At 44.0% G+C, this 27,465-nt stretch overlaps 8 protein-coding genes across 11 annotated transcripts; 7 read left to right on the plus strand and 1 right to left on the minus strand.

The window, feature by feature from the left end:
- Nucleotides 1-496: 496 nt before the first annotated feature.
- Nucleotides 497-5,433, plus strand: LOC122617343 (battenin). 2 transcript variants are annotated; one of them, XM_043793176.1, is made up of 6 exons: nucleotides 497-544; nucleotides 3,634-3,847; nucleotides 3,912-4,042; nucleotides 4,138-4,296; nucleotides 4,357-4,696; nucleotides 4,777-5,433. In XM_043793176.1, exons 2-6 carry the CDS (start codon nucleotides 3,644-3,646, stop codon nucleotides 5,209-5,211), a joined length of 1,269 nt encoding a protein of 422 aa, XP_043649111.1. In that variant the 5' UTR covers nucleotides 497-544; nucleotides 3,634-3,643; the 3' UTR covers nucleotides 5,212-5,433. The 2 variants fall into 2 exon arrangements, with proteins under 2 accessions (XP_043649111.1, XP_043649110.1); XM_043793175.1 differs by lacking the exon at nucleotides 497-544 and adding an exon at nucleotides 1,721-1,865.
- Nucleotides 5,434-5,824: 391 nt separating this feature from the next.
- Nucleotides 5,825-8,194, plus strand: LOC122617342 (arylsulfatase B). The gene is made up of 5 exons (XM_043793173.1): nucleotides 5,825-5,989; nucleotides 6,053-6,212; nucleotides 6,450-6,938; nucleotides 7,088-7,984; nucleotides 8,041-8,194. Exons 1-5 carry the CDS (start codon nucleotides 5,879-5,881, stop codon nucleotides 8,076-8,078), a joined length of 1,695 nt encoding a protein of 564 aa, XP_043649108.1. The 5' UTR covers nucleotides 5,825-5,878; the 3' UTR covers nucleotides 8,079-8,194.
- Nucleotides 8,195-8,420: 226 nt separating this feature from the next.
- Nucleotides 8,421-10,097, plus strand: LOC122617344. Its single transcript, XM_043793177.1, has 2 exons — nucleotides 8,421-8,963; nucleotides 9,198-10,097. Exons 1-2 carry the CDS (start codon nucleotides 8,634-8,636, stop codon nucleotides 10,095-10,097), a joined length of 1,230 nt encoding a protein of 409 aa, XP_043649112.1. The 5' UTR covers nucleotides 8,421-8,633.
- Nucleotides 10,098-10,459: 362 nt separating this feature from the next.
- LOC122616576 (probable ATP-dependent RNA helicase DDX52) lies at nucleotides 10,460-12,482 on the plus strand. Its single transcript, XM_043792075.1, has 3 exons — nucleotides 10,460-10,608; nucleotides 10,662-12,040; nucleotides 12,102-12,482. The coding sequence occupies exons 1-3, from the start codon at nucleotides 10,546-10,548 to the stop codon at nucleotides 12,442-12,444; spliced, it is 1,785 nt and encodes a 594-aa protein (XP_043648010.1). The 5' UTR covers nucleotides 10,460-10,545; the 3' UTR covers nucleotides 12,445-12,482.
- A 416-nt stretch (nucleotides 12,483-12,898) lies between these two features.
- LOC122616200 (nucleobindin-2) lies at nucleotides 12,899-15,385 on the plus strand. The gene is made up of 2 exons (XM_043791567.1): nucleotides 12,899-13,279; nucleotides 13,632-15,385. Exons 1-2 carry the CDS (start codon nucleotides 13,040-13,042, stop codon nucleotides 15,087-15,089), a joined length of 1,698 nt encoding a protein of 565 aa, XP_043647502.1. The 5' UTR covers nucleotides 12,899-13,039; the 3' UTR covers nucleotides 15,090-15,385.
- A 40-nt stretch (nucleotides 15,386-15,425) lies between these two features.
- On the plus strand, nucleotides 15,426-21,213 carry LOC122616199 (retinal-specific phospholipid-transporting ATPase ABCA4). Of its 2 annotated transcripts, XM_043791565.1 has the most exons (11): nucleotides 15,426-15,744; nucleotides 15,811-16,294; nucleotides 16,355-17,569; nucleotides 17,772-18,407; nucleotides 18,470-19,304; nucleotides 19,371-19,610; nucleotides 19,666-19,954; nucleotides 20,035-20,344; nucleotides 20,413-20,738; nucleotides 20,790-20,855; nucleotides 20,978-21,213. In XM_043791565.1, exons 1-11 carry the CDS (start codon nucleotides 15,530-15,532, stop codon nucleotides 21,168-21,170), a joined length of 4,809 nt encoding a protein of 1,602 aa, XP_043647500.1. In that variant the 5' UTR covers nucleotides 15,426-15,529; the 3' UTR covers nucleotides 21,171-21,213. The 2 variants fall into 2 exon arrangements, with proteins under 2 accessions (XP_043647500.1, XP_043647501.1); XM_043791566.1 differs by lacking the exons at nucleotides 15,426-15,744; nucleotides 15,811-16,294; nucleotides 16,355-17,569 and adding an exon at nucleotides 17,624-17,714.
- On the minus strand, nucleotides 21,000-27,198 carry LOC122616202 (protein PELPK1-like). Of its 2 annotated transcripts, none has more exons than XR_006325898.1 (3): nucleotides 27,001-27,198; nucleotides 26,507-26,725; nucleotides 21,000-21,135 (listed from the first exon to the last, which is right to left on the minus strand). XR_006325898.1 is itself a non-coding variant. In XM_043791568.1 (3 exons), exons 2-3 carry the CDS (start codon nucleotides 26,453-26,455, stop codon nucleotides 25,752-25,754), a joined length of 666 nt encoding a protein of 221 aa, XP_043647503.1. In that variant the 5' UTR covers nucleotides 26,456-26,725; nucleotides 27,001-27,198; the 3' UTR covers nucleotides 25,723-25,751. The 2 variants fall into 2 exon arrangements, 1 of the variants encoding a protein (XP_043647503.1); XM_043791568.1 differs by lacking the exon at nucleotides 21,000-21,135 and adding an exon at nucleotides 25,723-26,362 and having other exon boundaries at nucleotides 26,401-26,725.
- Nucleotides 23,128-23,697, plus strand: LOC122616203 (period circadian protein). Its single transcript, XM_043791569.1, has one exon. It carries the CDS (start codon nucleotides 23,243-23,245, stop codon nucleotides 23,546-23,548), a length of 306 nt encoding a protein of 101 aa, XP_043647504.1. The 5' UTR covers nucleotides 23,128-23,242; the 3' UTR covers nucleotides 23,549-23,697.
- Nucleotides 27,199-27,465: the final 267 nt, after the last annotated feature.

Raw genomic sequence — 27,465 nt, forward strand, 5'->3', positions numbered from 1 at the left:
TTTATTTTTGCAATTTGTCAACAACATGTTCTTCTTTTTAAATGCCATGTATAACCCTGTGGCAAGTAAAAAGTGTTCCATGCTTTGCGGCTGCGGTGTGAAATTGGTTTTGGTGGTTTCCGTACGTGCTAAATGAGCGCGAAACGGATTTAATTTAAACGGAGATATTGTGGATGGCAAAACGATACCCAATGAATTTATTATGGCCAAGCAAGCACTCGACTGGTCCGAATTTTAGACTTAAGTGTACGGGCACGGATAAAGAGAGCGGGCATGCTTATGGCCATCACCTCATCAGTTTGATTACACTTTCTGTTCTCTACAGCCTGTCATATACGAATTGCCATTGCCAGTGATATCTTAGGATTTATATGGCCCAATGCTGCGAACATCTTATCTGTAATTTAATCTGTTGCCCACTTAACGATAATGATAATGTCGATTGCAACTGGTCCGGCTCTAATCTAGGCCCGTATTCGACGAGTCCTCAGTAGATTTTCATTGCTCGAACGGATTGAGTGGCAGCCGGAAATCATTCGAAAGTGTACGTACGGCTGGTGTTTGGTATTCACTCGGGGGAGTAATGTTTATTGCATTTTATTGCGCATTTATGGCCGTAGAAAGTAACTCAGATTTCCGTTTCAATTAAATTCCGTTGTTATAAAATTAGCCAGCATTTCCAGTTAAACGGGTAAATGTGATTTGCATAAGCGAACCGTTTTGCATCGAGTTAAATAACCTCCGTTTGGTTTATTGTGTAACTATAAAAAAAATAGGTTTACCAACAGCAAGTAAAATATTTTCATTGAGACTACTTTTCCAAATCCGTTGTACTACCGAAAACAGGTGGTCTTGAGCTTAAAGGCACCTTTCAGATTACGCATACGCCACGTGCTCCGCCAGAAGAACGTTAAACTTAGAACGGAACCACCATTAGTGCTAATTTCATATTGAGCAGCACAACACAAAGTTAACAGAGCTGCCCAACTTAAAGTTAAAAGTAATTAAAATGGCTTTGACTTATTCAATAACAAGTGCTAATTACGAAAGCTAGCACAAAAACGAAGTTGAAATACCCTCCAAAATAGAGTTGATCACTTGACAGATATATGATTTTAATACTTCAATCAAGAGCTAGCACATGCGGCGTTCAAAAGTAATGAAAATCTTTAAGAACCCGCTGTAATGACACAATATCTTCATAATCTAATCTATATCAGTTCGACTCTTGGATTGCTTGGGATCTACGAATGCCAAAGACCGCAAGCCGATAAGCATTTCCCACCATAAAGAATCACAAGGTTCGCAGATTCTCGCCATCGAGAAATTCGAAAATCTTATCGCAATCTCCCCACTCTTGAGAGGGCAAACTAAGCCCAATGCGAATGCACTTGCCAACCCGAAAAACGTGACGTTCGCTGACCAAACTCAACTCCCCCGCTTTTGCCCCTCGAATCAAATCGAATCGAATCGAAACAAATCGAATTGAATTGAATTGAATTAAATGATATGTGTAATGCGCAGTGTGTAATATGTGCTACCTGCTACCTGCTACCTGCTACCGATCTACGTTCGATCAATCTGCTGATCGGCACTTTGGCACTTGTTGCATCTTTTAATTGTTTTAGTTTTTATACTGCCGCTGGCAACTCGCGTGATACCTCATACTTTGGGTCCCAGCCGCTTGGCTTCATTGTAGTCGCCGATTGTTATTGGTTCTCGTTCCGTTGGGAGGGTTCGCACAGGTTCAGTCACTCAGCGATCGCCTCGAAGCGCGAATCGTCGTCGTCGTCGTCGTCGTCGCCGCCGTACTCATCAGTTCTTGGAGCCTTAGATCTACCAAACCGAAAAATAGTGGCAAGAATGTACGGTTGTACTTCATTAGGCCTTACAAAACTCTATACTCGTAGTGCAAGGGAAAGTTATAGTGAATTGGAAACATTTTTACATTTGCAGTAAATTAACCATTGTATTTATTGTATTGCATCAAATTCAAACCAAATATCTAGAACTTTAAACTTATTACGAAAAAAAGTACTCTTACTTATGCATTTGCTGAGTAAAAATTAATATTGAAAAACAAAAATCTCCTGAAGCACCCTGTGCCTTAGAACATAGCATTCTCCATTTACCAGTGATATTTCGAAATGCATTTCGGCCGGGTATCCAATTTTTTGATAGCCAGCAAAAGTAACTGGATAGGAAAGTGCACTTCGAAGTGGGTCAACAACTTCATAACTGCGCAAATGGATCAAGTGAATCTTTAGAATGAGTCAGTGGCCAACAAAGTGCAGGACGGCTAAAAACCATTTGCCTGGTTTCTGAATTCATTAAATTAGTTGTAATTAAATTTGTTATAATTATTTTACAGTTGGCGTGCCTTTTCTTTGTTGGCTAACAGAGCTCGTGCTAATTGTTGATTACATTATTTGATTTAGCTTGGCCTGCTGCAAGGTTAACTTAAATGATCTGGATAATTAAAGGCTGTCAGTGAAGGGCGCTTATAAAAGCCGTTCGATGAAATGGGAATATGTGCATTGAACGGTTTAGATTATATTATCCCATCTGTTGTCCCCATTTCCTCTTCGATCTATTATCGGTCACAAGTTCTGTCGGATGTAAACAAATCAATTCATTTGCACTTTGCACTACCCAAAACATTGCCAAAAAACTTTTATATATAAATATATGTACATCTATATATCCGGTAAAATCCCACATAGTTCATTTCCCTCTATAGCTGAATGATCTCTAGAATCTTATTTATTCAAGACCGCCAAGCATTGTAAAAAAAGCTACTTAAAAGGTATAGTTAGAGCCTGAGAAATAGGTAAAGTAATAGACGCACTTAATTACAAATGCAAATAGTTAAATAGGAAATACGTGTGCACCTGCCGTGAAAATATGCCGCAAGGCACTTAACTATATAAATAACGAGTCTCTTAACCCGTCAAACCCTGAGTCTGAACTAAACAGCTGTCTTTCACTGCCTTCAACACAATTTGTACACTTTTTAGCATTTATTGCACGTACTTTCCATTTATTTTAGGCACTTCCCCCAGTGACCATATTATGTCAAGTTCAAGACTGCGTACGCACATGCTCAGCTTGGAAAATTAAACAATTTATTTAAATTCGAGTCGAGCAGTAGTCGCTGCTCAGCTTCGAAGAGTGAATTTCAGTTTCAATTTTAAGAGTACAAAATAGCTCATAGTTTCAAAAGATACCTCAATTGATAATTGTCCCAGTTAAATAAACTTAAGTAAGGTGATAATAAACTCATTTGTCTTCCGAAACAAATAAATGGTGAAGAAAAGCTCTTGAAAAACTCTTATAATTAAACCGTGACATTTATATTGTTGCCGTTATGAAGTTTTAAAGCCACCTTTGTTCACGCCTAACCAATTAATCAATTGGCGTAAGTGCAACTATAGCAGTAGTTTTTGTAAAGAGCAACAATAGTTTAAATTTTTAAGAGATGATAGAGTCTTTGCGTTTTTAAGAGAAATCAAAAGAGTTTAGTATAGACAAGTAAATGGCAAAATGACAAGATTATTTAAGGAATCAAATATAGTTTCTTGGATTTTCCCTCGCCAAAGTTCTAATTATAAGAGGTTTTCATTTTGTATTTAGCCGGCTCGATATGACGGCAAGCAAGCAACAAGAGGCCGAGGCCGAACATGATCCCCAAGTGGTGGTCACCCCTGGAGATGCCTCTCGCAGCTCTCGCCAAGATCGGGGCTTGTGGCGGGACTTGACTTCCTACTGGATCCTCGGTCTGTGCAACAACTACGGATACGTGGTGATGTTGAGTGCTGCCCACGATATTATCAAGCAGTTTAATCCGGTAAGCACTTTAAATACCATAAAATAAAGTAATAAGTTGGTCTGAATAATTATTTATTTTTTAGAGTGATGACTCTGAGGAAAGCTTGTCGGGAAGAAATTGTCACTTGGTGTCAACGGGGGCTATCTTGCTGGCTGACGTGCTGCCCTCATTATTTGTCAAGATTCTTATGCCATTCTTTCCATTTTGGGTCAAGTAAGTAATATATCTTGTTTGCCTGAAATTGGTTTCATTTCATCACTTAAGAATTAAAATTGATTTTTGATATTTTATTTATTTTATTATATTAGTTTTCGGATAGCTCTTGCCGTGGCCTTTTCAGCAGCTGGTTTCCTTCTGGTTGGATTCGCCAATGCCGAATGGATGGCTCTATTGGGAGTCATCATTACTTCAGCCAGCAGCGGCATCGGAGAGACCACTTTCTTGGCCTATTCTTCGCGATACAACAAGTGAGTTTGTGTAGTTAAAATACTGAAAAGAATCTCTTTACTTCCATATGTTTTCCTCAGGAATGTGATATCCACTTGGTCGTCCGGAACTGGTGGCGCGGGAGTAATCGGATCCTTGAGCTATGCCAGCTTGAGATCATTAGACTTCAGTCCCAGAGATACTATGCTGATCATGCTGATCTTCCCTGCGATCGAGGCCTTTGCCTTCTGGTTGCTACTTCGTCGTCCACAAGTTGATATATTGCCGGTTACGACGGTTGAGTCCACGGAAGTCCTGATCAGCGATGAGAAGCCATTAGTTGGATTCAAGGAAAAGCTGTCCTACATTAAGCACCTCTTCAAGTATATGCTGCCTCTTTGCCTGGTTTACTTCTTCGAATACTTCATCAATCAAGGATTGGTAAGTTTTATATACTTTAAGCTTTAAGCTGTAGTTAGTTAAACTCATGCAATTTCAATTCGTTCGCATCCATTTTTTAGTTCGAATTGGTGTACTTTGAAGATATATTCCTGGACAAAGACTCGCAGTACCGCTGGCTGAATGTGGACTATCAAATCGGAGTTTTTATCTCGCGCTCCTCGGTCAACCTTTTCCAGCTAGACAAGATCTGGCTGATGTCCATCTTCCAGTTCGTCAACGTGGTTTACTTCCTCACCGAGGTCATTTGGTGGTACACGCCCAGCATCTGGATCGTGTTCGCCATTGTTCTGTGGGAAGGACTGCTGGGCGGCGGTGCCTATGTGAACACCTTCTACCGGATGTCCAAGGAAATCTCGCCGGAGCGCCAGCAGTTCGCCATGGCCATGGTGGTTCAGTCGGACTCCTATGGCATTGCCCTGGCCGGATTCCTGGCCATTCCCGTGCACAACGCCATCTGTGGTCTTCCGGCCGCGGCCAGGAGCCTCGTTTGGTGATACGGATCGAGGATCGAGGATCAGAATCAGGATCAGATTATGCCTTTACTGTGTGCGTGTGTAGCTAATTAAGCGTGTGTGTCTGTGCATGTCCCTATAGTATTAATCGCTGGATCGCTGGGCTTCCGGTACCCAAATAGATCGTTAAATAGTTAGTATGCTTCTGTTAGACTACTCTTTAAGTTTAGTGTAATACAAAAAAATAAACACTGTACTCTATATGTGCAATTATATCTTCTTGGATTATTCTGCTGAAGCTGCTCACGGTTAACCACTTTGATAAGCACACTGATGCCAGACAGAATATGCTCCATATGCTGTCAGTTTATTCAACTGACTCCAACAAAAAGCCTATTGAAGTGTACGTATTTACACTACCTACCTACCTAAGCATTATAGTTACTGCGCTTGCTTTTGATGGAGGAGCTGTGTTAGTAAATAAACTTGTTGCTAGTGGCTTCTAATTCGGTTTGATCGGTTTCAAATCGAACGCCAAAAGTTCGGCTTGGGAGTGAAATGCCGGCTGAGACTGATTGGGAGATCGAAAACCAAACCGATTCGGGGCGAGATGTTACGTGGAGCTCTCGCCGATTCAGTTGATCGGTAGCGGCCGTGCAAAGCAGTCGAATATTACGTGTTTGTCCAATTCGTGAGTTAAGTAACCAAAATGCGGGGCTTATCAGCGTTTCTGCTTTTGCTCTGCCTCCAACGGGTGAAGTCGGACGAATCTGCTGCAGCACGGCGTCCCAACATAATCATCATTATGGCCGACGACATGGTGGGACCAGTTTCGCCGTCATAAATTCCCATTTACCCATTTCTAAAGCAAACAATCTCTCAGGGCTTCGATGATGTGAGCTTTCGAGGCGGCCGGGAGTTTCTAACCCCCAATATCGATGCCTTAGCCTATCACGGTCGTCTACTGGACCGCCTCTACGCCCCGGCGATGTGCACTCCATCGCGGGGAGCACTGCTCAGCGGCCGGTACCCAATACACACGGGTTAGTATCGTATATCTTTTCATACGGAAGTTTTCATTACCAGATTCCATCTTTCAAATTTAAATGTAATATAAAATAACACATTTGAAATAGTTTAAAATGGTTATATTTAACAAAACGAATATGACTTTTACAAATTAAGGTTTATTGACACAATTAGTTTATTAAAACATTTTCTGTTTTTGTAAGATATGTATTTGAAGCGAGCCAAGGCAATTAATATATCGATTACCGTAGGCACCCAGCACTTTGTAATCAGCAACGAAGAGCCGTGGGCCCTAACCCTCAATGCCACATTGATGCCGGAGATCTTCAAGGAAGCTGGTTACTCCACGAACCTGGTGGGAAAATGGCATCTGGGCTTCTCCCGCCCGGAATATACGCCCACTCGGCGGGGATTTGACTATCACTTCGGCTATTGGGGCGCTTATATAGACTACTTCCAGAGACGATCCAAGATGCCAGTGGCCAACTATAGTATGGGCTACGATTTCCGGCGGAACATGGAGCTGGAGTGCCGGGATCGTGGGGTTTATGTAACTGATTTGCTTACCGCCGAGGCGGAACGTTTGATTAAAGACCATGCTAGTAAGGAGCAACCCCTTTTCCTTATGCTTAGCCACCTGGCTGCCCACACGGCCAACGAGGATGATCCTCTGCAAGCTCCCGAGGAGGAGATACAAAAGTTTTCCTATATTAAGGATCCCAACCGAAGGAAATATGCAGGTAAATACACTTTAAAAATATAATTTTTTTTGTCAAAATGTATAAGTATAAGTAAGTAAGTAAGTACAAGATAGTCTTTGTTATACATACATTATACCTTTTACTGCATATTTTTACTTGACTTACCACAAAACTGATCTAATCCTCAGCAATGATCTCCAAACTGGACCAGAGCGTGGGACGTATAATGAGCTCACTGGCCGCCACGGATCAATTGGAGAACAGCATTGTGATCTTCTACTCGGACAATGGAGCCCCATCGGTGGGTATGTTCGCGAATACGGGCTCCAATTTCCCACTCCGTGGGCAGAAGAATACACCGTGGGAGGGCGGAGTACGGGTGGCTGGTGCGATTTGGAGCCCCAAGCTTCAAGCACGCGGCTCCATCTTCAGCCAGCCCTTATATGTGGCCGACTGGTTGCCAACACTTTGCCGTGCTGCAGGCATAAAGCTGGATAGCTCTCTGAAACTGGACGGAATCGATTTGTGGCCCGAGCTATCCGGATCCGCAGATGCTCCCCACGTTCCTCGAGAGATTCTGCACATCTTGGACGACGTTTGGCGCCTGGCTGCTCTCCAATTGGGACAGTGGAAGTATGTGAATGGCAGCACTGGCGCCGGCCGATACGACTCGGTGCTCACCTACCGGGAACTGGACGACCTGGATCCCCGCGAGAGTCGCTATGCGGTGACGGTGCGCAATTCCGCCACCTCAAGGGCCCTTTCTCGTTACGATTTGCGTCGGCTGACGCAACAACGGATTTCTATCATCCGTCGATTGGCTGCTGTGCGTTGTGGAGACCTCCAAAGGTCGTGTAATCCTCTGTTGGAGGAGTGCTTGTACGACATCTCAACGGATCCCTGTGAGCAGAACAATCTAGTTTACTCCGAGAGGCACTCCGATGTTTTGGCCGCCCTACGAAGACGTGTTCAAGAACTAAGAGCCAGTGCATCCCGCCCGGGAAATCGAGCCAGCATGCCGGAGGCAGATCCCACATTGCACACCTGCGCCTGGGAGTCCTTTGAAGTGTTGAAGCCGAAAATCGGTAAGTGCCTGTTAACGATCGGTACTCTAATACGATTCTAACCGAGTATTTTATAGTTCCTTTGGAATGCGACTACGAAGGCGTACCTTGTTAATAAGCCAAAAATAAAGAATTAGGTAAAAGAGCAAGAAATGATTGTAAGTCTGGAAGCAGATAATGATGCAAAAACATATTTCGTTTAAGTTTTTTTAGTATACTTGTAATAAATGAGGAATTAAAAATTTAACATTTTTTAAAGAAACTGCAAAATTTAAAAAACTACTTTAATAATAACGGTGGTGCTGTAATCCATTTTACATTACGTTCAGGCTAAACAGTTCCGTAACATATTTTAGCTGTAAGCAGCTAGCTGTGGCTGCTCTGTTTCCTTGGAATGTAAAATTTAAGCAAAATAACATTTTTGAATTTAATAATTTAATTGCTTGGATAAAAATATAAGACTTTCGGCAAATGCTATCAACCTCGAAAAAAACAAATTATACTTAATATAATTTCGTTTACAAAAAGCGTAGTTTTCCACACTGGAAACCACGAAAACAGCTGATTAAAAATACACACACACCCATCGAAAAAGGGGGTTGATAAAGCCGGGAGACAGGATATAAATCATAAAACGAACCAAAAATTCGGAAATTGCAAAGGACTTGTAATGGAGGAACGCGCTGTGCTTGCCAACATTGCGTCCATAATCACCAAGGATTTGCTTATTGACCAGCCGTCCGTGGACATCAATTCAGGCAGTTATCCACTGTTGTCCTTTGACGAGGACGACGATGAAGCTGAGATTTTCGCTTTGATGCAGCGGAATCGGGCGTTGGCATCCAGTCGGAAGCGCAGGATCTCCCAGGATCCGGAGGACCAAAAACAGGACCTAAAACTGCCCAAGCTGGAGTGGCACCACCCGGAACTCAACCTCCTCCACCGCTACACGGATGCCCAGTTCGAGTCCTACCTCCACATGCGCAAACTTACATTCCTGGTAAGTATGGAGAGGTGTTCCTTCAGTATTCAGGATCTACAAGGAATGTCTGGAACCTTTACAATTTATGAATACTTTATTTTCTTTGTTTTCGACGACATTTATACGTTCTATTAAAATTATAATTTGTATAAAAAACCGAATCCTAAAATTACCATAAGCATGCATAAGCCATAAGCCAATAAATGCATAAAAGTAAAAACATAAATAATAGAGACAATTTAATTATTTCAGAAAATACAGCAAACCCTTGAGAAAACTTTATGCGGAATAGCGTTGCCAGGCTATCCTGCTCCGCCGGCGCAGACCATGGTGTCCTTGGCCCTGTGGAAGCTGTCCACCGATGAGCACTTCGAGGAAATCGCCCGAAAGTTTCGACTTCCCTGGGCTCTTTGCCAGCAGGTAGTGCGGGCATTCTGGCACTGCATCTCCGATAATTACGAGAGCTTCATCAAGTGGCCAAACTCACTGGCAGCCCAGCGGAGCACCCTGCAGGGGTACCAGAAATTGGAGCACCTGCGCTGTTTTCGGGAACTGTTCGGCATCATAACGCTGAGGCGTCTGGACGTATTTCTGGAGTCGGAGCACGCCGATGTGCCGGTGATTCTCCAGTTAATTTGCAATGCCGAGCGAAAGATCATCGACTGCTACGTGGAGCTGGCCATGGAGTACAGCTTCGAGGACTCACCCATTGGACAGACCTTGGCCCTGAATCCAAGGACCATGCCGGCGGGCAGCTATCTCATCGGGAACGAGGTGTTTCCCCTCAAATCCTACCTGATGCGGCCCATTGAGGCCGAGTGCTTCCGTAAGGATGCGGTGTTCAACGAACTGCTGCGTCCCGCCTTCCAGCTGGCGGAACAGGTACTGGACACCTTAGCCCGACGGTTCAATACCCTGTACGCCCTGGAGGCCCGAGATTTGAATGAGGTGCGCCTCATTGTGGAGAGCATCTGTGCGATGCACAACATCTGCGAGGAATACCTGGATGATGGACTGGAGGACCCTGGACATAGATCCTTTAGTTGGGGCGGGGTGGTGGCGGGTGTCAGGGGCAGCGAAAAGGACTCCAAGGGACTTGAGCGAAGGGTTGAGCTCCTTGATGAACTGGTGGCCATAGAGCCAGGAGAATAAAGTAGTGTTTCGCATAAAATGAATTTTTCCTTTTATTATTTAAGGGCACTTTTGAACTATTTTTTATAGTATTAAAGTGTGGGCTGTCATACAGCGAACAAATAATTTAAATTATTATCCAAAAGATAAAAAATATATATTTCAATTATATATCAACTTAATATGAACATATTTAAGTTAATAAAAATGTTGTCTAAAATTGAAATAATCTACATTATAATAACATTTTTTAAAAAATTGGTTTTGTTTAATTAAACATTTTTTTTGAAACTTTTTCTGACAATAGCTTTATTTTAATAATATGAGTATGATATTAATAATTTAAATAAGGGGTCATTGGGGTTAAAATGCTGTTGCAGTTAACAGCGCTCTGTTATGTACAAGTTTTCCCGATCTGGTAGCACAGCGCCAGAATCAAAACAATTGCACGTGCGTTGTTTTCGAGAAAATGGATGAGCACGATATATTTAAATTGATTACGGCGGGCGTTCGCTTCACCAAGAAGTCAAAGGTAAGTGTATATGATTAAAGGCAATGTTCACAAGTTAAATAAAACGATTGCAGAAGGAGCCTCCCCAAAAAACAGCCCAACCGCAGCCACGACTGGATGTTTCTAAACATGAGAAGCCCGCAAAAAACGAAGAGTCAGATAAAGATGATGAAGACACCACAGAATTCCGCCTCTTGGACGAGGCATACAGCAATCAACCCAAACGCAAGAAGCCTAAGAAAGAAAAGACACTGTCCCCCAAGGAATTAGAGCTTCAAAGGGCAGCCGATGAGGCAAACGAGATGCGAAAGCAGTATGGCATCAGTGTGCTGGGCAAGAATGTTCCTCCGCCGGTGGACAGTTTCGGTAGTCTGACTAAATACTTTAAGATGCTGCCTCGCCTGCAGCAGAACCTACTGTCTCGCAACTTTGATCGCCCAACGCCGATTCAGATGCAGGCCCTGCCAGTGCTCCTCCAGCGACGGGCCCTAATGGCCTGTGCACCCACTGGATCCGGCAAAACGCTGGCCTTCCTCACACCCATCATCAATGGCCTGAAGGTGCACAAGACCAGTGGACTGAGGGCTCTAGTCCTTGCTCCCACCCGCGAGTTGGCCCAGCAAATCTACCGCGAGTGTGCGGAGCTAACCCGCGAAACGGGCCTGCGCACCCACTTCATCAGCAAGGTGAGCGAGACCAAGCAGAAACACGGTGCCGAGTGCAAGCAACGCTACGACATCCTTGTCTCCACGCCAAACCGCGTGAGGTTCCTCCTGCAGCAGGAGCCACCCTTGCTGGATTTGTCCCACGTCGAATGGTTCGTGCTAGACGAAGCAGATCGCCTGATGGAGGAAGGGCAAAACAACTTCAAAGAGCAGTTAGACGACATATATGCCGCGTGCTCGCATCCAACCAAGTGCGTGGCCTTTTTTAGTGCGACGTACACTGTGCCAGTGGCCAAATGGGCACTACGTCACCTCAAAAACCTAGTGCGCATCACCATTGGAGTGCAAAATAGCGCCACGGAAACGGTTCAACAGGAGCTGCTGTTCGTCGGATCCGAGGGCGGTAAGCTGGTGGCCATGCGAGACCTTGTGCGCCAAGGACTCCAGCCGCCGGTGCTCGTTTTCGTTCAAAGCAAGGAGCGCGCCAAGCAACTGTTCGAGGAGCTGCTTTACGACGGCATCAACGTGGACGTTATCCATGCCGAAAGGAGTCAGCATCAGCGCGACAACTGTGTGAAAGCGTTTCGAGAGGGCAGCATTTGGGTGCTCATCTGTACGGAGCTCATGGGCCGTGGCATTGATTTTAAGGGTGTCAATCTGGTGATCAACTACGACTTCCCACCCACCACCATCTCGTACATTCATCGGATCGGCAGAACGGGGCGCGCTGGACGTCCTGGTCGGGCAATTACGTTTTTCACACAAGAGGACACATCCAATTTGAGAAGGTAACTTCACGCTGCAAAACGAGCTATTGGCGCCCGATTTAAACACTTTTTTATCCCACAGCATCGCGCTTATCATTAAAAACTCCGGGGGATCCGTTCCGGAATATATGCTGCAAATGAAGAAGGTTCGAAAATCGGAGGCCAAGATGCGAGCCAGGAAGCCTTTGGATCGCGAAGACATATCGACCAAGATACGACCGGAGGCTAAAAGTGACGAGAAGCACAAATCCGCTAAACTGAAGAAAGTTGAAAGGACTGAACAATTTTTTAAAAATCGCAAGGGCAATGAAAAAGATTCAAAGTCAAAGCAGAAGAAGCTGAGCAATATTAAAGCAGACATCAAGCCTGTCGAAAAAAGGAAAGGAAATATGTCGAAAACAAAAAGGAAAAATATTCCTACTTGATACGCGAAATTAAAAAATGTATTTAGTTTTTGACTTTAGCACTTTCAAATGTTGTACGTGGTATTTACAAATTTTTATGGAATTTCGATTCACACTGAATGATTAAGGTAGTGTTTCGAATCAGATATCTCACCGAAAAATTTGACACTGGGACTACCTAAACTGTTTTCGAGGTTCAATTATCTTAAGTCTGATACGGCTGATACATGTTTTTTAGGTTACCATTATTTAATGAAATATGGTATTACATTTAAAAAAGAAATGGGTATTACCTTGGTTAGTTTTTATTTAGGAATTTATGCCGAATATCTTGTACGTATAGGCACAGCAACCATAAATATATTCCAACACTACATGCTCCAAGGTTTGCTTCTTTGGTTGAAACTGTGGTATATTCCCGGTATATTTACCATATGTTTGGGTATTTTTTGCGTGGACTCGCATTATTCTCTAGTGAGTGCAGTACGGTCTCACGCAATTTCGACACGTCAGAATATTCTTGTGAATATTTGTTTTTTGTGGAGATATTTGCACAGTTGTCGGCCTGCATTGGGCAAAAGTGGGAAGTACACGACAGACACACGTACTTACAGCCATGGCGCAGAACGTGGCCCTGCTGGGATTGGCACTGCTTGCGATTTCCGCCTCGATTCTCGCCCTGCCCGTGACGCAAAACAAGAAGGCTAACAAGGAGACGGAGTCCTCCACTCCGGCCACCGCCGACGTGGAAACGGCCCTGGAGTACGAGCGCTACCTGCGGGAGGTGGTCGAGGCCCTTGAGGCGGATCCCGAGTTCCGTAAGAAGTTGGACAAAGCGCCCGAGGCCGACATTCGAGTGAGTAGGACGGAGACTTCCCGGAACTATGTATTCCACGCCTTGAAACGCAACTTTAGTCATTTGTTGCTAAATTGACATTACCTTTGCAGTAATACACCGATTAGTAGCAGATTCGTTTACATTCGGAGCTTATCTCACCAAAATGCATTTACAAATAGTCAGATAAACCCATTTCTGTTACCATAATCCTCGAGAAAAATGTAAAATATACACTTATAGTATATACATTTAAATGGAATTTAACTATATTTTCTAATTAACATGTAAAGATGTAATTAAATAGCCCTAAATCTCTTTATTTACTGAATATGACACAAGCAGTTGCTCAATAATCAATTTTAATTCACAGAGTGGCAAGATCGCACAGGAGCTGGACTATGTAAACCACCATGTGCGGACCAAGCTGGACGAGATCAAGCGCCGCGAAGTGGAGCGTCTGCGAGAGCTGGCAAACCAAGCGTACGAGCTGTCCAACGACATTGACCGCAAGCACCTGAAGGTGTCTCAGCATCTGGACCACGACAACGAGCATACCTTCGAGATCGAGGATCTGCGAAAGCTCATTCAGAAGACATCCGACGACCTGGCCGAAGCGGACCGCAAGCGACGTGGCGAGTTTAAGGAGTACGAAATGCAGAAAGAGTTTGAGCGTGAGGCGCAGAAAAAGGAGATGGATGAGGAGTCGCGAAAGAAGTTTGAGGCCGAGATCAAGGAGAAGGAGCAAAAGCACAAGGACCACGAGAAGCTGCACCACCCCGGAAACAAGGCCCAACTAGAGGATGTGTGGGAGAAACAGGACCACATGGACAAGAACGACTTTGACCCGAAGACCTTCTTCTCGATCCACGATGTCGACAGCAATGGCTACTGGGACGAAGCTGAGGTTAAGGCTCTGTTTGTCAAGGAACTGGACAAAGTGTATCAAAGTGATCTGCCCGAAGATGATATGAGGGAGCGGGCAGAAGAAATGGAGCGTATGCGCGAGCATTACTTCCAAGAAACGGATACGAACCATGACGGCTTGATCAGCGTGGAGGAGTTCATGATGCAGACTAACAAGGAAGAATTCCAAAAGGACCCTGAATGGGAGACCATCGACCGACAGCAACAGTATACGCACGAGGAATATCTGGAGTACGAACGCCGGCGGCAGGAGGAAGTGCAGCGCCTGATTGCCCAGGGCCAACTGCCACCGCACCCGAACATGCCACAGGGATACTACGCTGCTCCACCACCAGGAGGAGTGGCCTACCAACAGGCACCACCAGGCGCCCAACTGCACTACCAGCATCCTGACCAAGTACACGCCCAGCAGCAACAGCAATACGCGCAGCAGCAACAGCAGTATGCCCAGCAATACCAGCAGCAGCAGTACGGAAACGGACAACAGCCGGTGCAGCTGCATCCTAACCAGGTTTACCAGCACGCAGGACAGATCCCGCAGCAACAACAACCTGTCTACCAAAATCAGCCTGTGTATCAGCAACAGCAGGCAGTCTATCAGCAGCAACAGCCTGAGCAACAGCAGCAACAGCCTGTGCAACAGCAGCAACAGCCTGTGCAACAGCAGCAACAGCCTGTGCAACAGCAACAGCAGCCAGTCTATCAGCAGCAACAGCCTGTGCAACAGCAGCAACAACCAGTACAACAGCAGCAGCAACCAGTACAACAGCAGCAAACTGTCCAACAACAACCCGTAGCACAACAACAGGTCCACAATCAGAGTCCTCCGCCCGTGCAAAATCAACAGGTGCCAGTGCAACAACAACAGAAACAGCATCAAGAATCATCAAATCAGCAACACTAAGCATTCCCTTGCTAACGCATTTCTTTTGGGGCATGTAAGCAAAGCATTACACACTTCTGGTAACGAGAACACAATGTGATTGGACTGAAATAGCTCACTAAAGTCAATATCTCACTATAATTATGTAGCAAATTTACGATGAAATAACTGATTGTCGTATTGGCTACCGCATTGTCTTTTACATTTTATACTTCATTCTTTTTGTACTCTATAATGATGTAATTCTATAACGAATTTTGTGTACATATGAGTTAATACCTGAACATCAAATACAAAATAAATGCAATGAAACGAAACAGTGCTGTGTTTTAACTGAAACGTTTATTGAGTCAGTCACAAATTAAACAAAGTTGCCTTTAGTTTAGTGACAACATTGTTATACATTCAAGGTATTTGGATCAAATCAGATTACAAAAAAAAACTTGCATAAAAGCGGAAATATGGCTGACCACAAACCTCCGAACTGGATTATGAAGTTGTTGTTGCTTGTGTGGAAAGACTTCTTAGTGCTCAAAGCCCGCAAATGCTACATGTTCACTCTTTTATTAATTTTTGCCATCTTCCCTTTACTTTGTATGTGTATTCGGCTCATATGCAAAACCAAAGAACAAATAAAGGAACCGGAACCAACTGCGCTGTGTCTTTCTAATTTTCCGTAAGTCCCTTATACATGTACTTCCCATTTATTTAAATATACAACCTTATGTTACTCTTCCTATAGCTCATATATTTATTTCTCGCCCGATACTGAATTGATCAAGTCAATTGTGGCAGAGCTTAACGTAACTAATACCAAAGGCTTTGAAAACAAGTACAAACTTAATAATGCGTTGGTTAATTTTTCGAAGAAATCCCAATCTGTGATTGGTATCGAATTTTCTGATAACTGGAATGAATGGCCTGATAAACTGTCTTTCACTCTTCGTTCTCCCACGAAACTTGAGTTTGATGTGAATATTATGTACGCAGTAAATGGAGAGTATCCATTGTATAAAACCGGCTTTTTAGCCATACAGCAGGCATTGAGCCAAGTTCATATCAAGCACAAGCTTAAGGAATTCAATAAGACCCAGGAGGATCCCAACTTTCCACTAATCAAGGACCTTCCTTCCCCGCCCGTTTTTAGGGAAGAACTTGACTTAAATGCTTTGGGCAATTTGGTTATTCAAGTTGTTATCTTCGTCGTGACTATTAATTTGACAAAGGTAACGGAATAATAGCTCTAATGTTTAGATAATCCAAAGTTTCTCAAACTCATGTTGCAGACCATCGTTGAGGAAAAGGAGCTCCAGCTTAAGGTGACACTGATGCTAATGGGTGTGGGCTCTTGCCTGCAGTGGGTGGCGTGGTACATCTACACCTTCATAATTGCCCTTATCGGATCATCGACAATAACATTGCTCTGGAAACTCGTCCCACCAAATTCCGAGTTATCCTTTCTGCCCTTCACCCACTGGTCACTTCTACTGGTCGTTCTGCTAGTCGCATTCCACTGCGCCATCTGCTTTGGCTTCCTATTGAGCAGTCTAATCTCTACAACACGTCGCATCTCTCTGATCACGTTCTTGGTTATGTTTGCCACCCGATTTCCCGTTATGATCATCGAATCCGTCGATAGTTCGGTGGGACTTAATGTTTTCATCAGCCTTTTTTATTTTTCTGGATTGTTTTTGCTACTCAACATTATTGCCAGTTGGGAGAACTATGGTGAAGGTCTGCAGTGGAGTAATCTCTTCGAGATTCCATGGCCGGGAGAAGCGATCAGCGCTGGCTATATCCTGCTGGTCATGCTATTGGTCAGCTTTCTTTTCTTGCTTCTCTGTCTATATATCGAGCAAATCCGGCCTGGGCCTTACGGGGTTCCTCGTCCCTGGCATTTCCCGTGCACCAACTGCTGCTCCACAGACAGTTTCGTGCCCTATAGGGCGCTCTTTAATAGATTTTTCGGCATATACAAGGCGGCTCCAGATGAGGAACGTCCCGATCCCAAATTTATTGAGCCAGATCCCGTGGGCAAGATCGCCGGCGTTCAGATCAGAGGTCTCAGCAAGACCTTCGGCAAGGTGGATGTCGTGAAGAATGTTAGCTTCGATATGTTCGAGGGACAGATCACGGTGCTAATGGGACACAATGGAGCGGGCAAGACCACACTGATCAGTATGGTGGCCGGATTCATTCCGCCAACTTCGGGGACGGCTGTCATAAATGGCTTTGACATTCGTCAGGAACGGAGGAAGGCGCAGAGCTGCATTGGTCTGTGCCTGCAGCACAATGCCCTCTTTAAGCACATCAGCTCTTCCAATCACATTGAGTTATTCAGCCGGCTTCGAGGACTCCGGGGCGCAAAAGTCAAGGAGGAGGTGCAAAAATACCTGACGAAGCTTAATCTGGAGGACAAGAAGAGATCGGCAGCTCGGAATCTGTCCGGTGGAACCCAGCGGCGTCTAAGTGTCGCCTGTTCTCTTTGCGGTGAAGTCAAGGTACAGTAGTCATGTAAACCCTTTTCAAACGAAAAAACCTGTGCTAGTCTGTGACAACCTTTAACAAAGCATTCTTTCGTCCTGAAGGGGCTGAATATATTTTGTATTTTTTTATTCATTAATTTTTAAGCGTCAAACGCGTACAGTAGGTGAAATGTATTAAAAAGTATAATTAACACATACACATACATATATTGGTTAGGTTCTCATCTGCGACGAGCCCAGTACCGGATTGGATCCAGGTGCCCGGCGGGAGCTGTGGAGACTAATATTGGAGGCGAAGGAAGGATGTACCATACTCCTGACCACGCACCAGTTGGACGACGGAGAGGTCCTGGGTGATCGGATGGTCATCATCAGCGATGGGCAGTTACGATGCACTGGATCACTGTCATTTCTCAAGAAACTGGTAGATGCCAACTGCTTGCTTACCTGCGAAGCCAGGAAGCGATGTGACGTGGATCAGCTGACTGCCCTGATATCACGCCATGTGGGTAATATCCAACCGTTCAGTATCAAGGGACGAGATATTTGCTACAAGGTGCCTCTAAGCAAGTCAAATTCCTTTTCCTCGCTCTTCCGCGACTTGGAGCGCCAAATGAATACTTTGGGTGTTCGGGGTTTCAGCATGTGCTCAGTGAGTCTGGAGGAGATTTTTATGAGTTTTGGGGCGGAGAACGCCGATACTCGCAAAACGGGAGGTGCTGACACAAGAGATGACGATAATGATGATCAAGATAATGGGGAAGATGAGGATCGGGATGAAAATGTTCGCAGCTGTGGAAAGCAATGGAGAGCAATGATGACCAAGAAGATTCTGGCACTGTATGACAGCAAGGTAATGTGACCGACCACATTGTAGTTAATTTAACTTTGATGTATCTTCTATTTTGTACAAAGGTTTACTTTATATTATTGTTGTTGATTCCCATTGTTTACTATCTAACGCTGCTGATTTTGGCCAAGAACCATCAGGAGTTGGGCAGGCAGACCATGAACATCACCGAATACGGGAATGATAGGGCCACAATTTTGTTGTCAGTACCGGAAAAGAAGTCATATAAGGAAGAACGTCGTTTACAGTATATAGCGTCGTTGATCAAGGGAGAGTTCCAGTTTAAGGTAATATCTGAACCAGTTAAGGACTTCGTAAAGAATGCCTGGAAGTCGAGAGAGGGCAGACGCGAGATCACCTTCATGCCAATGGCTATCGACACTGAGGACCGGCTGGGTCTTATAGGCTGGGTCGGACCCATGCACTACGTTCATGCGGCGCCCATGATCCTTAATCTTGTCTACAATGCCATGGCGCGCGAGCTCATTGGCCCAAAAATAACCATAGAGGTTACTAGCGCTCCCTTTAAAGAGAAAAGTGATTTTAGGGGTTTAACTCCTGAAATGTTGGTAGTCCCAATGTCTGTAATTATGTATGTGATGATTGCCTTGGCTATTTTCTCGAATGCTGTAATCCAAGAGCAAGTCTCGCACATGAAGATGCAGCAGGAGGTTTCTGGTTTGGGGATGATCACTTACTGGCTGAGTCACCTAACCTTCGACTTTGTGGTCTATTTTATTTTGGTGCTGGCCCTGCTGCTTCCCCTGTACAGATATGGGCCCTGGTACCTTATGCTGATCGTGCTTTTGGTCACCGGACTTGCGGGTCTGATGTTTACCTATTTCTTGATAGCTGCGTTTTCGGTCTCATTACTAATCCTAACTTTAATCTTATTTATCGGTAAGATCAAATATTCCAATCAAATATTCATTCCAATTTTAATTTAAACCTTTAACCTTCTCTCAGGGTTTATACTATCAATATTGATGCTGTTTCTTGGAATGCTCACGCCGAAATATAAAATCATATATGTATTAATATATGTTGGCAACTTGCATCCCATCGTAGCTTGCTATCAGAGCATTATAAAAGTTCTCGGCTACAATAACCAGTGCGGGTCCTACATTTCGGAAACAAATGAAACTTCTGAACAAATGAATTGCATAAACCCACTTGCATCCCTAGAACCAGGATGTGTGTGCAAAAGTGAGTCTTGAAGAACGTAGTGCTAGTTCACAATAATTCAAATTATTTGTAACAGATCCCATGATCTGGACTGAGATGCTGATCATGCTTTTGGAGGCCATCATAATATTTATGTTGATAATGATTTTAGAGTACGGCAGCTGTATTTGGTACAGATGTACAGGGTGCTGCACAACCAGGTCAAAGAGCTCAATTGAGGATCCCAAAGTGTCTAGAGAGGCCGAGAAAATAAGAGCTATGGATGCTGATCAAATTCGATCGCGGGCATTGGTCGTTGATGAGGTTTCAAAGAAGTATGGCTGCGGTCCCCTAGCAGTCAATAACATTTCCTTTGCTCTGAAACCGTGAGTATACTTATTTTCGTATAATTTAAAATTTCATCATTTTTGTTTTACGAACTCAAAAAGAACTGCATATATTTCAGGAAACATTGCCTAGGGCTTCTTGGACCCAACGGCGCTGGAAAAACCAGCACGTTCAAAATGATAGTTGGCGAGCATTTGATCGACAAAGGAAACATATATATCGCAGGCTATAGCATGAAAATGAATCGGAATAAGGCGATGAAGGAAATCGGCTACTGCCCGCAATTTGACTCATTTTTCGATTTTCTCACCGGGCGCCAACTTCTAAAGTTGTTCCTTCTGTTAAAGGGCTCTTCAAGCAAACACTTGAATAAACGATGTGAACAACTGAGCGATCAGTTCGGTTTCAGGAAGCACTTGGATAAAAGGGTAAGGGTACAAGGAACATGGCTTTGGTTAATCAATGGTATAGATAAATTTGTTCATGGCCACCTCAGATTACTTACTACAGTGGAGGAACGAAACGGAAAATCAACGCTGCAGTTGCCTGTGGGGCAACCTCACTTATTTGTTTGGACGAGCCCAGTGCCGGCGTGGATCCCGCATCGCGACGACACGTTTGGATCATTATCAACGAGTTGGCTCAGCAGGGCAAGGCCGTCTTGCTTACCTCCCACAACATGGACGAGATAAACGCCCTTTGCTCGAAAAGCGTTGTCCTGGTTGGCGGCAGCATATACGCCATGGGATCGAATCAGCACGTCAAAAACAAAATATGCAAGGGAATGGTGCTCAAGTTTGTTGTAAATGAAGAGCCCGATAAGTAAGTTTTAAACTTGATTAGCGAATTTGTATCTGTATACGACCCTTTCAGAATGGTGGCAATGCTCACTAGGATTGAGGAGGACATCAACAAGTCCTATCCCAAGGCAGAACTAAAGTAAGTATGATTTTTTGGTAATTACCCTCAAATTCAATTAATATCACATTAACTAGTTTTTGTTTCTTTTTAAAATTGTTATATTTTCTCGTACGGGATTTTCATACATTGTTTTCTTCTAGAGAAAAGTACGAGTTTAGTGGCAGGCTAACATTTATAATTCCCGAAGACACTACTTGGTCGCAGATTTTTGAATTCGTCGAAGGGAATCGCAGTTCCTGGAAGCTGGCCGACTATTCCCTATCACAGCCATCTTTGGAAGACGTATTTGAAGAGATTGCTGAGGAGAGAATGAAAAAGAAGTTAGAAGATTAGTTTAATTCATCTAATAATGAAAAAAGTCCACGTTTTATGAAAATATTTGTTTGACTTTATTTGACCCAGACAAAAGCACAATCGTGTCAATCAAAAACTCAACTAAATCCTTAGATATTGGTATAAGAAACTACATATTGTGAGGAGTCTTAAAACTCCCCACAAATCCGGGTGCAGGTGATCAGCCTAGCAACAGCGAAGACGGCTGGAATGAGAGAGGAGTCAAGAGCGGTCAGGTAAAACTGTAAATAATGGACCTTGGACCCCGGCAAAGCGGAGAGAGCGTGAACTAACGGTATCACGCTGGACCTTGGACTCGAACCGGCCAAGGGCACAGAGGTCGTACGTTAACGGTGTGGACTTTGGACGAGCACAAAGAGGACGCACCGTGAACTAACGGGACATGAGTTGGACCTTGTACCCGAGCGAGCCGTGCGCAAAAAAGGGAAATAGCGGGATCCCCGCGGCCTATAAAAGGGCGTGGGTCATACGTGCAAGCGAAGAGTTCGGGCGCGAGTCGCTCAGTCCGGACACGGGCGTGCGACCAGACGGTCGGAGCAGATTCAGGAAGTGTGAACACAGTCAACCAGTGGAAGTACGCGGAGATCGACAGTGGATCAGGAAAAGTGCGCGGAGTCAGACAGTCATTCAGGAAAAAGTGCGCGGAGAACCATACAGTCAATCGGTCAGTCAGTGAAAGTACGCGGAGGTCGAAAACGGAATAGTGAATCAGCTAAAGTAGTAGTAGTAGTTAAAGTGGAGTCTTTGGTCGTCAAAGGTGGTTTGGGGAGGAGCGCTAGCTTATCTCACGGACGATACACCCTGCCCCATAACATCCTAAGCCCGTACGAGCCCGCAGGTGGTCCATTGGCAGAGGCGCCGAGTGCCTGGCATACACTAGAAGGGACGGTGGAGTCTTTGCTCGCAAAGGTGGTTCGGGGAGGAGCGCTAGCTTATCTTACGGACAATACACCCTGTCCACATCCTAAGCCCCAGTCGAGCCGGCACGGATACGCCGTCGAGAGCGAGGAAGGACGACGGAGGAGCGACGACGCGCATCCGAAGGCGAGGATCGCACGATTCCCTTTGTCAAGCGTCACTAGATACAGGTTGTTCAAATCAAAAACTCTGTCTTTTCTTTTGTCGGGCAATCACACAAATCATAAATTTGGTGGGACGAACACACAAACTCTCTGAACTAGCCGTTGCAATCCGTAGCGAGCAGAATTCAAGAAATCGGTTCGTTACAATAAACATATATAAACTCCTTACATGTACATATGTACATATACTAATCCAGTCATAAATAGTTTATGCAAACTAGTTCTGGCCATAGACTTGGCATGAAATCCATTAGGTAGAGTAGCCCCAATAGAAGTGACAATATAGAAATTATTGGTAATTATAAACAGGGTTGTCATATATAGGCTATACTATATCTCCTCTCAGGACAAGAATTTTTCGGCCAAGACTTGCTCACAAAAATTGTTCATAGCTACTGCAAATGAAGTGAACAATACAATACAAAGTTATTATAATGTTCGCATTTAATATAAGTTGGCATAGATTACAATACAACTTTTGCTATAAGAAGGTATAATTTTTAAAAAGAAAAAATGCTTAAGAGGGTTAAGCAGACTTGCAACAATTTTAGTCAGATAGATGCCTGGTAATTCAATAAAGGACTATAAAAACAATAACATGTTTGTTTACAGCATTAGTTGGGATATAAATAGTGCAAAGCAGTTTGATTTAGTATTGAGATAAAGAAGTACAGGTGCACGAGCACCAAACGAGACTTCGATAAAGCGTGTATAAAAATACATATTTGCTTTAATGTGAGCCAGTCAGAATACTGTTTGTTTAATTTAACATAACAGTTTTCTTCAAGTAGAGAAGTAAACACCAATTGTTGTAATTACTTATATTTTTCCATAAGTATTTTCTTGTATTTTTCCATAGCGTCGACGAAAAAAGCAAGAGTATTGGTGCGAGTAGGGCTATAAATTGCCGGGCAACACCTTCAAACGGCACACAAATCTTAACGTACCAGACGTCCAACCTCATTCAAAATGAGGCTACCAATTTCTTTGACTTTGGCAGTGATGGCCTTCTGCTGCCTGTGTTTTGTTGAGTGCGCCTCGTCGGACGATACAGGAACCACTACTGGGAAGGGCACTGGAACTGGAACTGGGACTGGGACTGGTACCGGCACCGGAACAACCACCACAACGACCACTGCTGATCCGACAACCACCACTACCACCACCACGGATGCGCCCGTGCACCACCGAAGAATACATCGGCGAAGAAGGCGCATCCTCAGGAGAATTCGACGCAGGCGCCTAGAGGCCGAGCGAAGACGCCGAAGGGGCTAGTCTGTGAAAAGTTTACTATATATTTACCAAGGTCTGCAGGCATGTAACGTTCTCGTTTCGCTGTTGTTCCAAATTTCTAAAATTTCGATTACTCTGCGAGTCCATGTGTGCATCGGACAGAAAGATATGAAAAGTAATTCCTTATTTAACATGTCTTTTAGGTCGATCGATTAAGTTACCTATATGTAACACGAATAGGTATATTGAAAAATATATTAAAAATATAGTAATACGAATCGGCTGTTTTTAATTTCACCTCAGCATGAGTATTAAAGAGAATTTTATTGAATAAAATCTTATTAAATGCTTTCTATTTAAGTCATAAGCATCTGTTTAGCATAGTTTGGTGCTCTGAAGAAGTAGCAAGGACGAAAAGAAAGCGCTCAATGTGTTTTGTATTAATCTACTCTAAGTTTTGCCAATTTAACAAGTGTGATCAAGAAAATGTCGTTAAATGAGGATATAAAGGTACTGGTCAGATCCTTGGTGTCTGCAGTTAGATATCGGCATATAACCTGGCGAACAGAAGAACAAAAGATGGAAGTAGGGCGCCTTTCGCGATACTTATTCAGTTTCCGTACCATCTGCCACGGATGACGAGATGACCAGCTGCGGTGCCCAGAGCAAGCCGATGGTGTACTGCACTACATGGAGGCTTCCAACACATGGTTAACCAGCACGAAGGAGTCTATCAAGCCAGGACAAAAGCTGCGCAATGAACACTTATGTACGTTGCAGAAACCTTAACCCAAAAGGACTGGCAATATTCACCAGGCCCGTCGGCTTTTACTTGACGATGACCCATTACAAAGTGTGGCACTTGCGGCAGAGCTAAAACTGCAACGCCATCTAGGTGTCATATTGCGAGGCGTGCGCCACCTGCATAACGCGTGAAGGGGTTAGCGGCAGGGTCACGGGTCTTACAGGGCTAATTGTCAGATTTCCCAGAGAGAGTAAAATTTCTACAAATCTGGCAGATGCTAGGTTGCCGCCTTATTCTGGCGTCATCAGCAGCCATTCTCAAGTTAAAGATCGGCGGAGAAAGTTCGTTTGGTGATTGTGGGCAATTTAAGCCAAATAAGTACAAGTGCTACAGGCGAACCAGATTGGCGAATAGTTTGAACCGGCGGAGAGCTGGGGTAAGTGGATGGAAAAGGGCTAAGAGACCCAGACTTTTATCGTCTAACTCTCGTGCAGGGTTTTAAAAGAACAAAGTATAACCAGCTTACTGATCCGGAAGGAAGAAGCGCTACAGCCAGGCAGCGCCAGAAATTGCAGTTTTTTTGTCAGGCCACAAAAGGGAATTAAAAGGCAAAGCGGACAACAAATCTTCGGCTGCAGCTTCTGCGACCAAGGAAGGCCTACGGACCGCGGAAGAAGTAGCCGCCGATTAGTGGATTTTTGTCAGTTGGCTCGCGCGCTTCGCCAGCAGCATGTATAAAAGTCCGATCCGCTCGCGAATGCGCTGAACGCGATTTAAAACTAATAACTAATATAAGACCCGCATTTAGGGCAAATTTAAAGAAAGAAAAAAAATCCAAGAAAAAAAAGGGGAGAAAAACCCTAACTACAAAAAAAGAAAAGACAAGAGAGAACGCTATAGTCGAGTTCCCCGACTATCTGATACCCGTTACTCAGATGGTGAAAGTGCGCAGGAGAGTCTTCAACACTGACAGTTTTTGCGGTTTGTGGGCCTTTAAGTGGGCGTGGCAAAAAGTTTTTTGGCAAACAGATAGAAATTAAGAAGATTAACACAAAAATAAAAAAATATACAAACATTTTTCAAAAGTGTGGGTGTGGCAGTTTCAGGCGGTTTGTGGGCGTAAGAGTGGGCGTGGCAACATGAATCGACAAACTTGCGCTGCTTCTATGTCTCTGGAGTCTGCATACTGAGTCTTAACTTTCTAGCTTTTATAGTTCCTGAGATCTCGACGTTCATACGGACGGACAGACAGACGGACGGACAGACGGACATGGTCAGATCGACTCGGCTATTGATCCTGATCAAGAATATATATACTTTATATGGTCGGAAACGCTTCCTTCTGCCTGTTACATACTTTTCACCGAATCTAGTATACCCTTTTACTCTACGAGTAACGGGTATAATAATTATGTTTTAGTAAATTAGGTTAAGCATTTTTTTTATTACACACTTTTGAAAATTGTTTTGATATTTTTATGAAATAACAGTTTACTTTGTTTACATTGTTAAACAGGGTCTAGGTTCCTTGGGTGCCTTTCTTTTTCTTTTTGGTGCCTTTGGTATCTTAGGTTCTTTCGGTGCCTTTGGTACCTTAGGTTCTTTTGGGGCCTTCGGTACCTTAGGTTCTTTCGGTGCCTTTGGTACCTTAGGTTCTTTCGGTACCTTGGGTACCTTAGGTTCTTTTGGTACCTTGGGTACCTTAGGCTCTTTCGGTACCTTGGGTGCCTTAGGTTCTTTCGGTACCTTGGGTGCCTTAGGTTCTTTCGGTACCTTGGGTGCCTTTGGAACTTTAGGTGTCTTCGGCACCTTTGGCGCCTTAGGCTCCTTGGGTACCCTAGGTGCTCTTGGTTTAGGCTTCGGCTTGTTTTGAGCAGCTTCGCTTTCCGGCGATATCTCAGTTGCTATATCCGTGCCCGATTCCTGAGGGGGCACCTTCTTAGCAGGTGCTTTTCTGGGAGCTCTGGGTTTGATCACCTTGTCGATCGGTTGTACGGTTAAATTCTGCTGAATCGGTGGGATCCCAGTATCAGTTCCCAGGAGCTCACCCAGTTGAATTGGTATAGTGGGTTCTGGCACCAAGACGTCGGTATGATTTTCGGGAAGTATATTTGTATTCAGGGCCCTGAATACAAATATACTTCCCGAGTAGGTTGTGGCACCATGGCCTCGGTATGATTTTCCTGAAGTATATTCGTGTTCATGGCCTTGTTGGCTCTCTTCGTGTAAGTACGCTTGGCTGGAGGCTTTATTACCTTTCCGATTGATCGTATTGGTACATTTGGAGCAACATCTTATGAACTTCGTCTCACAGCCCAACGGGACTGGTTTTGTGATGCCACCAAATCCACACTGCTGGAGTCTGCGGATTTGGTGGCATCACAAAACCAGTCCCGTTGGGCGTGAGACGAAGTTCATAAGATCGAAATCCATATTTTCTCCTGCAGTTGGCCTGATCCGATTGGCCTGAAAGCCTGAGAAAAAGTAATGTCAGATGAATTGTTCAAGTCGAAGATATGAAAGGAAAAGTCAGTGCCTACTATGAACACCAAATATATATGTATATATGTATGTACATATATATGTTTGCTATGACAAAAAACAGCAAGAAAATGAGAAATGTATTTGTTAAGTCTGCCGTTTGAAATGCGTAATTGGTAGAAGTATGGAACAAAGACATGCTGTTTGAATGAATAGTGGTAATAGTGGAGCTCGAAGTGCGGCAAGCAGGAAAATAAGTAAAACTCACCTGCGAATGGGAGCTCCGCAAATTGTCTTCAGTCCGATTGTCCGCATTGGCGAAACCATAGTGGTCATATGCAGCCGCGTTTCTGTTGTTTTGGTGATAACTCATGATTGTGTGTTGGCGATTTATATTTTTTCGTTCGGCAGTGATGTTCTCCTGCCATCTGAACTAATATTACTGAATTACTGACACCTCACTCCACTGACAGCTCTGAACTCGTTGACGTATTTGTCAGTGCTACTCGGATAAATCAAATTAATCGGCAAAGACGTCTACGATTTCAATTAGTATTTAATACCAAAAGTTACGAAAAAAAGGAATGCCACAAATTATGGCAAATGTACGGCAAGAGTTGCCTTCAAGTTTCGACGCTCGTCCAATGATATTCCACCTGGCGGCCCAAATGTTCTGTTTATTAATGTGCATTTCAATTGGGGCAAATAATATGCTTATGTAATTTATGTATGT

The sequence above is a fragment of the Drosophila teissieri genome, chromosome 3L, assembly GCF_016746235.2.
Source record: "Drosophila teissieri strain GT53w chromosome 3L, Prin_Dtei_1.1, whole genome shotgun sequence".
Lineage (NCBI taxonomy): Eukaryota > Metazoa > Arthropoda > Insecta > Diptera > Drosophilidae > Drosophila > Drosophila teissieri.

Bases quoted from the DNA above. Each gene is read 5' to 3' on its own strand.
- LOC122617343 (XM_043793176.1), top strand. From the start codon at position 3,644: ATGACGGCAAGCAAGCAACAAGAGGCCGAGGCCGAACATGATCCCCAA. The intron at 3,848-3,911 runs GTAAGCACTTTA...TTTATTTTTTAG, and splicing joins TTATCAAGCAGTTTAATCCG to AGTGATGACTCTGAGGAAAG. The intron at 4,697-4,776 runs GTAAGTTTTATA...TCCATTTTTTAG, and splicing joins ACTTCATCAATCAAGGATTG to TTCGAATTGGTGTACTTTGA.
- LOC122617342 (XM_043793173.1), top strand. From the start codon at position 5,879: ATGCGGGGCTTATCAGCGTTTCTGCTTTTGCTCTGCCTCCAACGGGTG. The intron at 6,939-7,087 runs GTAAATACACTT...TCTAATCCTCAG, and splicing joins CAACCGAAGGAAATATGCAG to CAATGATCTCCAAACTGGAC. The intron at 7,985-8,040 runs GTAAGTGCCTGT...AGTATTTTATAG, and splicing joins AGTGTTGAAGCCGAAAATCG to TTCCTTTGGAATGCGACTAC.
- LOC122617344 (XM_043793177.1), top strand. From the start codon at position 8,634: ATGGAGGAACGCGCTGTGCTTGCCAACATTGCGTCCATAATCACCAAG. The intron at 8,964-9,197 runs GTAAGTATGGAG...TAATTATTTCAG, and splicing joins TGCGCAAACTTACATTCCTG to AAAATACAGCAAACCCTTGA.
- LOC122616576 (XM_043792075.1), top strand. From the start codon at position 10,546: ATGGATGAGCACGATATATTTAAATTGATTACGGCGGGCGTTCGCTTC. The intron at 10,609-10,661 runs GTAAGTGTATAT...AAACGATTGCAG, and splicing joins GCTTCACCAAGAAGTCAAAG to AAGGAGCCTCCCCAAAAAAC. The intron at 12,041-12,101 runs GTAACTTCACGC...TTTATCCCACAG, and splicing joins GACACATCCAATTTGAGAAG to CATCGCGCTTATCATTAAAA.
- LOC122616200 (XM_043791567.1), top strand. From the start codon at position 13,040: ATGGCGCAGAACGTGGCCCTGCTGGGATTGGCACTGCTTGCGATTTCC. The intron at 13,280-13,631 runs GTGAGTAGGACG...TTTAATTCACAG, and splicing joins CGCCCGAGGCCGACATTCGA to AGTGGCAAGATCGCACAGGA.
- LOC122616199 (XM_043791565.1), top strand. From the start codon at position 15,530: ATGGCTGACCACAAACCTCCGAACTGGATTATGAAGTTGTTGTTGCTT. The intron at 16,295-16,354 runs GTAACGGAATAA...CTCATGTTGCAG, and splicing joins TGACTATTAATTTGACAAAG to ACCATCGTTGAGGAAAAGGA. The intron at 20,345-20,412 runs GTAAGGGTACAA...TGGCCACCTCAG, and splicing joins GGAAGCACTTGGATAAAAGG to ATTACTTACTACAGTGGAGG.
- LOC122616203 (XM_043791569.1), top strand. From the start codon at position 23,243: ATGAGGCTACCAATTTCTTTGACTTTGGCAGTGATGGCCTTCTGCTGC.
- LOC122616202 (XM_043791568.1), bottom strand. From the start codon at position 26,455: ATGAACACGAATATACTTCAGGAAAATCATACCGAGGCCATGGTGCCA. The intron at 26,363-26,400 runs CTCGGGAAGTAT...CCCTGAATACAA, and splicing joins GGCCATGGTGCCACAACCTA to ATATACTTCCCGAAAATCAT.